This window comes from Notothenia rossii, assembly GCF_949606895.1.
Source record: "Notothenia rossii genome assembly, chromosome: 1".
Classification (NCBI taxonomy): domain Eukaryota; kingdom Metazoa; phylum Chordata; class Actinopteri; order Perciformes; family Nototheniidae; genus Notothenia; species Notothenia rossii.
The window spans coordinates 21,178,369-21,188,674 of NC_136912.1; the positions used below are offsets into that span (position 1 = coordinate 21,178,369).

The 10,306-nt window shown below is 40.0% G+C and overlaps 1 protein-coding gene across 1 annotated transcript in view; it reads left to right on the forward strand.

The window, feature by feature from the left end:
• The window catches only part of kitb (KIT proto-oncogene, receptor tyrosine kinase b), a 14,604-nt gene extending 4,777 nt beyond the window's left edge, over positions 1–9,827 (forward strand). The window contains exons 5-20 of the mRNA XM_079649182.1: positions 253–442; positions 522–637; positions 726–840; positions 1,630–1,820; positions 2,945–3,051; positions 3,637–3,763; positions 3,894–3,998; positions 4,614–4,724; positions 5,235–5,376; positions 5,621–5,688; positions 5,778–5,869; positions 6,558–6,680; positions 6,912–7,023; positions 7,301–7,400; positions 7,889–7,994; positions 8,259–9,827. Of these exons, the coding sequence (XP_079505308.1) occupies positions 253–442; positions 522–637; positions 726–840; positions 1,630–1,820; positions 2,945–3,051; positions 3,637–3,763; positions 3,894–3,998; positions 4,614–4,724; positions 5,235–5,376; positions 5,621–5,688; positions 5,778–5,869; positions 6,558–6,680; positions 6,912–7,023; positions 7,301–7,400; positions 7,889–7,994; positions 8,259–8,402 (1,949 nt within the window). The 3' untranslated portion in view covers positions 8,403–9,827. The remainder of the gene's footprint in view (positions 1–252; positions 443–521; positions 638–725; positions 841–1,629; positions 1,821–2,944; positions 3,052–3,636; positions 3,764–3,893; positions 3,999–4,613; positions 4,725–5,234; positions 5,377–5,620; positions 5,689–5,777; positions 5,870–6,557; positions 6,681–6,911; positions 7,024–7,300; positions 7,401–7,888; positions 7,995–8,258) is intronic.
• Positions 9,828–10,306: the final 479 nt, after the last annotated feature.

The following is a 10,306-nucleotide window of genomic DNA, read 5'->3' on the forward strand; positions in this document are numbered from 1 at the left end:
CCTGGGAAAAAAAAGAGTTTGGCTCTCAGTGAAATGTCCCTCAATAAATAACAATAAAACATGGATCTAGCTACAGCATTTTACTTTTAATTGTCCGCCTGTTTCCTGTCCGTCTTTATTTATGCCTAAAATAAAATTGTCTTTGTGGATTTATAAAGTTGTTATGTATTCATTCGTAGCTAATATATCTATGTTCAATATCCCAGGCCTTAACCACAGTTTTAGGTGACCTAATTTTGTGATGCTCTTCAGATCAGGGCTTCATCACCATGTTAGGCCGCCCAGCTCCAGTGCAGGCTGATGTCAAAGAGGGGGAGAGCCTGAGCCTCAGAGTCGAACTCAGTGCCTATCCCGCTCCGCGCTCCCTGTCCTGGTCTTACAACGGCAAGCAGCTCCTCAACACCACAGAGCACGTCATTACCATACATCACCGCAAATACAGGTAAAGCAAGTTTAAATATGTATTTCACTGCAATTACCTGAGCATGTACACATTTGGAAAGTAATGTTTGTTTTATCAGACTCATCAGCGAGCTCAGACTGGTGAGGGTCCTCGGCTCGGAGGGTGGGATCTATAAGTTCTCAGCAAGCCATGAGGACGCATCTGTAGATCATCCGTTTCATGTGTACGTCAACAGTAAGTGGCCTTCACTTTAACACTCATGTTTTCTATGTTAAATATGTGTATTTTTTACTTTCAATCTGCCCATGTCTTTCTCTACAAGGCAAGCCGATTATCATCGCCCAGGAAGGCCCTGTTGGTGGACAGGTGCGCTGCGAGGCCTCTGGTTACCCAGTCCCTAAAATCAGCTGGTACTTCTGTGAGCTGCCCCACACGAGGTATACCTCAAATCTCACTACTTTCATCCAAAAAGTGTTTGTATCACCTTTTTTTAATAGATAGGAATATGAGTTATACACCACTATTGATTTAGCATGAGTTGGGTGTTAACCTTTGATATCTTGAATGTAATACGACTGTCTTTTACACAACGAGATGTTAAAAGGGTGATCTTGTAAATGTACAAAGAGGAAACAGATGAGAAGAGTTGTACAAAGTTATCATGTAATCAGAATTGGTTCAAAATAAGCATTGTTAGTGATGAATCACTGCGTCACATTGGGTGTTATAACCTAATTTTACATTCTCCATGTAAATAATGTCATAAACAATAATATAAGAAGAACATTATGTCAATGCATTTAAATGAACCTATTCATATATAATTCAGAAATTTGGACTCCTTGGCTTTTATGCTTCTCATATTAAAAGCTGTAACCGAACAGCAGTGCGACTTCAGATCATTTTCCTCACCATTATCTCCAACACCTTCTGTTGTTTGGTCTGGCAGTTCCTCTGAGAGAAAGAGAGGATCATGGGAGCTGAAGAAGTTGCTTTATGTTATTATATACTCTCATTAGCATTGAAACCAAAAAGGGTTTAGACTCTTGGTCATCACAATATGAGCAATATAAGACATTTAGAGCTCTGTTAAAACAGGCACTTGACTCGTTATTTTACATTTTATAGGCTAACCGTAGGGTTTATTATAAGACGTAATAAAAAGTACAGTTGCTGTGAATGACCAAGGTTGAAATTACTTTATCATTGTGTCAACCCCTGAACAGGTGCTCACACCTGCCCAATGCCACCCAATGGGAGTCCCTGGATGTCGCCATGGTGACAGAGTCTGTCTTTGGCAGGAGCGAGGTTGTTAGCCGCCTGAACGTGAGCAAGGAGCACACACACTATCACACCCTGGAGTGTGTGGCTACTACGGAGGAGGGGGAGGAGGCCTACACACTGTTCTCCATCAGTGGTACGACACAAAAACACACAAACCTATATATGTATATATTTATGAATATAAACTATACCCATTGCCCCTCGGTCTGCAGAGTTGTGTTTTTACTGGATACAGATTGAACAGGATTAGTGTATTATGACTGTCCGGGTTGGGATTATAAAGTGTGACTCACTAATCCTTGTCACAGAAACAAACACCACTGCTGCAGCAGCTGTCAAACATATACATCTGATTAGTGTTTGGGCCACTATTCTCAAGTTCCTATCAGGGGATCCCAATTGACATACAGTATCTCCATCATGTCTTATATATGTACTTCAACTAATGTATATGATGTAATATTATTTGTATTTTTCAGTAGGGCACAACAGTATATCATAAAGTTAAATCACTATGTTTACAACCATTCCTAAGGTTGGGCAACATATCAATTTATTTATACAGTCTATGATATCTACAGTATATTATGATATAAAAAATTATAATATATTTCAATTAACACATAAATGTATTTTCCTAGTTTATAAAGAATATTCTAGTTGTGCTGTTACTTTGTTATTCAAGCGAAATTACTGCTGATTATTTTATCCGAAATATAATTGTGTAAATATTTGTTGATAACACAAATGGTCAACCCTACCTTTTCATTAATTTTCTTATACCTTTATTTTTTCAAATCATCTTATTGGAGTGCAGGGTTTTATACTCAAGAAATATTGAGGTTGAAGCATTTGGTCATAAATAAAAACCAACAATCTTAAATCAATTCAACAGAAACATTGTCATATTTGATTTTCTCCATTTCACCTAGTAATTTCTCTTCTTATTTTTTCGATTGTGCTGCTCTTTTGTCTTTTGCTCCTTTCGCTCGTTTTGCTCGTTTCTCTATTTCTTAATTTATTCATTCCTCCACACTCTCACATTGACCCCTTCCGGCCCTTCATATCCCCCCAGTGCCCACTCATCCACAGAGTACATTTCAACCAGGAATGTTAAATTAAAGAACGAGATGAATCAGGAATTATGTCACCTTTTGTATGTATTAGTATTTTAACGGGTTTGTGTATAAACTGAACCTGTACTTGCAGTAAAACATATACCTTTGTCTGATTACTCCGGTGTGTGTTTCCTCTCAGAACGAATCGTCCCCCATAAACTCTTCACTCCTCTTCTGACCGGCATGGTGGCCACTGGCGTCTTCCTCAGCCTCATTCTCGTGGTGCTGCTCTATAAATACATGCAGGTAAAACAGAACATAAATCATGCATTAGAATACCATTACTGCAATGAAGAAATAGTATTTAATCTGAGTGCGAGAGGGTCATAAATCTCTCATATGTCAAGTAAATATATTGCCATCAATCAGAACCTTGTTTTAACCCTGTTTAAAATTCTCCGACTTCAATGTGAGATCAAGTTCATCATTGAGATGCAGTTTTCAAAACAGAAAAATAACTGGCTGTTGGTTTCTGGCAAAAGGCCAACTCCCATGTATTAATGATTAATTCCTCCATCTTGAGTATTGTATTTTAAGGATAGAAGAAGATTTCTTAAATCAGACTACTTTTTTCTGCTTTTGGTAACGGTATTGAGCAGATAAGAGTGTCCTTTTAATCAATATGAATGCTGAAGTTAAAGGCTTTTTTGAGACTGCGATGATGCCATTAATGTGCATGCTGCTCTTTTCGCACTCAGATGAGTCAGACTACTTGAGAACGAGGTTATGAATTCACAGTGGGATCATCAGTTCTGACTTGAGTTGACAACTGAAGTGCATTGAGTAATATAACATTACATATAATGACTTTCTCTTTTCAAACTTTACCAGAAACCAAAGTTTCAAATCCAGTGGAAGGTCATTGAGAGTATCCATGGCAACAACTACATATATATTGACCCCACCCAGCTGCCATATGACTCCAAATGGGAGTTTCCTCGACAGAAACTACGCTTCGGTATGATATCCTAGAATGACTTCTTGTTATTGATACTTGAATTGGATGTTTGAGTTCCACTGTCCAAAGTTATGTGAGTGTAACATTATAATTTCTTGCTGAATAAGGGAAAATGTAGATGTTCCCACAGGTAAAACTCTGGGCTCTGGGGCTTTCGGAAAGGTAGTGAGGGCCACAGCGTACGGACTCTGCTCTGCAGATACTGTGACAACCGTTGCTGTTAAGATGCTGAAACGTAAGTGTGTGTGTGTGTGTGTGTGTGTGTGTGTGTGTGTGTGTGTGTGTGTGTGTGTGTGTGTGTGTGTGTGTGTGTGTGTGTGTGTGTGTGTGTGTGTGTGTGTGTGTGTGTGTGTGTGTGTGTGTGTGTGTGTGTGTGTGTGTGTGTGTGTGTGTGTGTGTGTGTGTGTGTGTGTGTGTGTGTGTGTGTGTGTGTGTGATCTGTCACTTACACATTTTTTATTAACAAGATAACTCTCCTCAATAGACTCTAGAGCGGGTGGTCATAAATGTTGAATAATGCAGTACTAATTACTATGTTTTAACTAATAGCAATCATCAGAAGTGATTTATTTGTAAAAAAAAATTGGTATACTAGCATCATTATGAATATCATGATGACCAATAGATTTATAATTCATTATTTGCTAGATGGCTTACATTTATATGAATAATAAATATAAATGATATTACTTTATATATTTCCCAGACACTCAAATAAATCGGCGGACAGTAACAACAGAGCACTAAGTAATAAATAGGGAGTAATTTCTGACACAGCTTGCCGATGCCTGTTGTAGAAACACATGAGACGCTGTAAGAGGTAATAAATGTCCTGATGATGTCATCGCAGCAAACGCTCATGCTACGGAGAAAGAGGCGCTGATGTCAGAGCTGAAGGTGCTCAGTTACCTTGGAAACCACGTGAACATTGTGAACCTGCTGGGGGCCTGCACCGTCGGAGGTGAGAGAGATTTTGGGCTTAATTTGGTTCAGTTTTTTGTTGGGTGTGGACGCTAAAAGCCTTTTGCTTTCATGTGATTATAAGATATTTATTGTCTGATTTATGGTATTGTTTTTGATTGATATGCTGACTAGCTTTTTTCCCAGCCAATATTGGCCTCATATATTGGAGAGTCAGTATCATTGACTCCAATATGAAAACGTGCAGCATATTTACTGACAAGTTTATGATGCAGTGGATCAGGGTCTGTCTAGACCTAAACATTGATCATTATGCAGCATTAAGACTGGATTCACAGACAAGTATGCACAAGTGCGTAAAAGGAAGTAAACACATGGACTTTAAAAATCCCATTGACATGATAAATGCTTTTCAACACACACACATTGTTCAAACCTGTCACATGACACACTTATTGTTGGCTCTTTGCTTAAGTTCTTTGTTCATTGTTATGTGATGTCTTATGGTTTTAAAATCAGCGAGTGAGGTTTCTTTTTTTATCTTTGCCAGGCCCGATTTTGGTGATCACAGAGTACTGTTGCTATGGCGACCTCCTTAACTTCCTGCGCAGAAAAAGAGAGCCCTTCCTCAACTCCCAAGTTGGTGATGGTTACTATCGCAACGTCTCGAACCAAACAGAGCCTAAAGCAAGGTGTGTGTGTGTGTGTGTGTGTGTGTGTGTGTGTGTGTGTGTGTGTGTGTGTGTGTGTGTGTGTGTGTGTGTGTGTGTGTGTGTGTGTGTGTGTGTGTGTGTGTGTGTGTGTGTGTGTGTGTGTGTGTGTGTGTGTGTGTGTGTGTGTGTGTGTGTGTGTGTGTTTGTGTTAAAATTGTGATTGCAAATGCTTAATGGTTTCTGTGTCAACATGTAATATTTGTGTGTGTGTGTTTGTGTGCAGTGGAGAGGTGATTGGTACAGAATATGTGACCATGCGTCCCTCGGAGAAAGAAAGGTCTTCCCAGTCAGGTAGGAAGTCTCTCACTCTACATTTCTTATCACACATACAATATCACTCTTAGTGCCTGTGGAAGTCTGACAGTGTGATCTTTATCTAGCGGACATCGAGGAGCTGTCTCTGGACGCCGAAGATCTCCTCAGCTTTTCCTACCAAGTGGCCAAGGGAATGGAGTACATTACTTCCAAGAACGTAAGGCTGTTACAGCCCATGTGCTTATTTACAGGATCGTTACAGAAGAGAGATTTAAAACTGCTGCTGCTAGTTTATAAATCACTTTGGCTCAGGGCCAACCTGCTTTGTGCACTGCTGTCAGCTACAATAATGCACAATCTGAAGGTGCATTTACATTACATCATGTACTCCACACATAAAGCTTTGTCACTCCTGTAAATAAGCTCCTACTCAAATACTTTAGATTTTGTATAAAACATTTTGTTCTCTTGATTCAGCTTCTCTCATCATAATTGTGTTGCTTTATTTTAATTAGGCACTGTATGTTCATTATTCTTCTAGACTGTAATTGCCCTGACTCTGTACTATGCATTGCGTAAAGATTGTCAATTTGCCATTTGTGTTTCTGAGGTTTGTGACAAGTTTTACTCGCCGCGGCTCATTAGTAAATATGTGCTGTGTGTCAGTCATTCACCGCAGAAACAATGTTGTTTCAATGTTAACACTAATTGCAGTGTGTGTGTGTGTGTGTGTGTGTGTGTGTGTGTGTGTGTGTGTGTGTGTGTGTGTGTGTGTGTGTGTGTGTGTGTGTGTGTGTGTGTGTGTGTGTGTGTGTGTGTGTGTGTGTGTGTGTGTGTGTGTGTGTGTGTGTGTGTGTGTGTGTGTGTGTGTGTGTGTGTGTGTGTGTGTGTGTGTGTTTGTATAGTGTGTCCACAGGGATCTTGCAGCCAGAAACATTTTGCTGACTCACGGCAGGGTGGCTAAGATCTGTGACTTTGGGTTGGCACGAGACATCACGACTGATGCCAGCTATGTGCTCCGGGGCAATGTGAGTCTGTTACTTTTTTATCTCTGAATCTTCTTCTGCCTCCCTTCCTTTCCTTCACTCCTTTCTTTCTTCTTTTCTCCTGCAATTTCTTTCTTTTTAATTGATGTTTTCTTAAGGGATCTATTTCTAAAAGTTAGAGAGATTAACAATTCCAGAGAAAAGTTAAATGTTTCTTGGATTGAAAGACAGGTAAACATACTGCTTTTGTAATCATGGCGCTGCCTCCTGCAGGCTCGTCTGCCGGTGAAGTGGATGTCTCCTGAAAGCCTCTTCGACTGCGTCTACACCTATGAGAGTGACGTGTGGTCCTACGGCATCCTCCTCTGGGAAATCTTCTCTCTGGGTAACATTTCCAGTTAGAGCTGCACTGTTGCATCTGTTTCATAATGTCTAGGCCGTTATTACCATCCATTTGAGCTGACTGGGGCCCTATTACAGCCTCTAATGATGCTCCCGAGAAGCAACATCACTTAACCGGGTGAAACACACAAAATCATATTATCTGTGTAACAATGTTGCTCCAGAAACCAGTAGCATAGTATGAATCTATTATTTCTTGTCATGGAAATCTGAGGCGTGAATGAAACCATGTTATTTAAAGTGTGTGCATACTGTTACAGGTAACAGTCCGTATCCTGGGATGCAGGTGGGCTCAGTATTTTACAAGATGATTCAAGATGGAAAAAGGATGAGCAGGCCTGAGTTTGCTCCCATTGAGATGTAAGTGTGTGTGTTTGCAGAAACAAGAAAGCATGTGTCTGTGAGAGTGAGTTTTATAAACAGTGCATCAACTAATGATCAATCATTCTTTCAATTGAATAGTTTACCTTTTGAAATGCTGGAAAACATTGAGAAAGGAGCAATGTGACATTATCACATGTATCGTTTTTTTCAATAAACAGTCCAAAAATAAAAAAATATGTATTTTACATCAAAATCAAAGAAAAGTGGCTAATCCTCAATTTGGAGGAGCTGAAACCAAACCATCATGCCTTCAAAACGACTTAACGAAATTATACGTCAAAATAGTTGCAAATTAATTTCTGACAATCAGCTAATCGATTCAAAACATTTGAAAGACAATAATAAACGCTCAATGATTTATCCATTGTATGAATAGAAACATAACATTTTAAATCTTTGTTTTCGCTTTGCTGGATTACTTTAGTTCTTGCGTGTAGAAACTAATGTCAGCCTCACCTCTGCAGGTATGACATGATGTTGTCTTGTTGGAGCCACGATCCTTTGAAGAGGCCTTCCTTCAGGAAACTGGTGGAGAGGACTGAGCTGCTGCTCTCAGAAAATACCAGGAATGTGAGTAAAAGGAACCATAAATCACAGACATGTCATTTTTGATCTTTCAAAACATTGGGGATATCTCAATGTTGGTTTAAGGATAAAAAGAAAAAACAGAAAGCCTGAATTAAAAACCACGATAAAGATTGAGATTGATCATCATTTTGCTATTTATGGAGCTTCGTCATTCGACATTTCTCATTAAACCAAAGGTTTTTGTTGTGTAAAAAAAAGTAGTATCATCAGAGCCGTCATAAGCCTCAAATGTGTGTTGTTTGTTAGGTGTACCTGAGACTGAGCAACGCTCCAGGTCATCCCGCGCAGGAGAAGGCGCAAACGCGTCGGCTGAGCTCCGTCTGCAGCACCACGGCTCCCACCCAACCTCTACTGCAAAGCACGGCTGACGTCTTCATGGACTATGTCTGACACCGGACAAACAAACACACACACACACACACACACACACACACACACACACACACGTATGCACATAAACACTGCTATCAAGCTTACAACCCCCTCCCCCCCACCTCCCTGATCATTGTCACCTCACAAGAGCCAAATGCACTCTGTATGTAAACTAATAACAACACACTCAAACACTGGACTTCCTGCACGCACACACACACACACACACACACACACACACACACACACACACACACACACACACACACACACACACACACACACACACACACACACACACACACACACACACACACACACACACACACACACACACACACACACACACACACACACACACACACACAGTATATATGACCTTGCCCTGGTCTCTCAGTATTGTCCTCTATCTAATCTCCCATTGCTGTATTGATCTCTGTGGTAGGTATTTCAGGTGCACGTCTATATAAAGCCGACTCCAGCATTAACCGCCATCAGATCCAAACAACATCCCCATCAGCAGGAGCTTGGCTCACATTCAGCCTTAGATTGCATCTTTAAATGCTTTGGGGAAAACAGAGACCTTTGACTGAGGAAAAGATAAGCACAGTCAGTGAAGTGATCGGTGGGCTTTATTTTGTCCCTACGTTTTTACAAGAATATTTTTGTCAGTTTGGGTAATATAAAGAAATACAGCACTCTTGTAGGGAGCAGTGGTTTCCAGGAGAACCTGCTGGCAACCTTATTTCAATTTTTTTAAGAGTTGTGCTCTTGCACATGTCTACTCCTTGTATATGTACAAGAGCAAGTTTAGCAGTTTCCTCATGTCATCAGTCTTAATGCTCTACACTAACTGGCTGCTGGCTCCACCTGCAAACTTAATTGTTATAATCCAGCCCTCTGCAAGAAAGATAATAGTGTATTTTCCCAGGGTTAGGGTCACCATATTAACATGTTGTTGTCTGCAAGCCTTACTTAAAACTGGTTTTAATGGGGCTTGAAAGACAAACAATGCCTTATAGTACCTGAAGCCTCTTTTAAAATATAACAAATGAGCCATAGTGAGGTGGCATGCAAGCGATAACTCCTAAAAAACCACATAAAGTTACCATAAGCCACAGAAACACTGACTCCCACCTGTGCGTTGTAGCTTTGAATACTGTGACTAACTGGTGTATTGCTGTATGTATTATAGGGTTCGCTTTAGTTTAGTCTGTGGCCAGGCGTTTAGGACTGTTTGCTCTTTTGACTGGATCTATGTCAAACATGTATGCAATGTAAATATAATAGAGATGTGCCTTTAGGTTCTTTTTGTGAAATACTGAATGGATTTGATTGTGACACTGTTATTGTCGAGAGCCAGGATAGTTTCAGTATGCTGGTTTTGATACAGTTGGATTACTTGTAATAAAGAAAGTACCTGTGATGGTAGGAACTTAAAAAGTGTCCTTCATCATTTTCACAATTGTGTAATACATGAGTAAGCAGCTCTGTAAGGCTGCTGTGGGCATTGTGATGCTCTGAGCTAAATGATACCCTTAGCATGCTAACATCAGCCTGCTAACATGCTGATGTTTAGCAAGCACAATCATTTACATCATGAGTTGAGCATGTTATCATGCAACATTTGTTTTGTTGGCACTTAACAACACGAAGTACAGCTAGGGCTAAGAGGGTGTCATAAGAATGGCAGATATTTGATTTGCAAAAAGTGACATTCACCAAAGCCACTAAGATTCTTCCTCTGGGAACCATGAACCACTTTACAAACATTCCTTGTAATTCTTGCAATAGTTGTTGAAATATTTTAGTCTGGACCAAACTAAGACATTGTATTTCCTTGGCGCCACTAATGTCTGGCTCCAAGGTTGCTAATAACAGACTAACTAACTAACGCGTAACAAAATTGCAGCAAACATGTG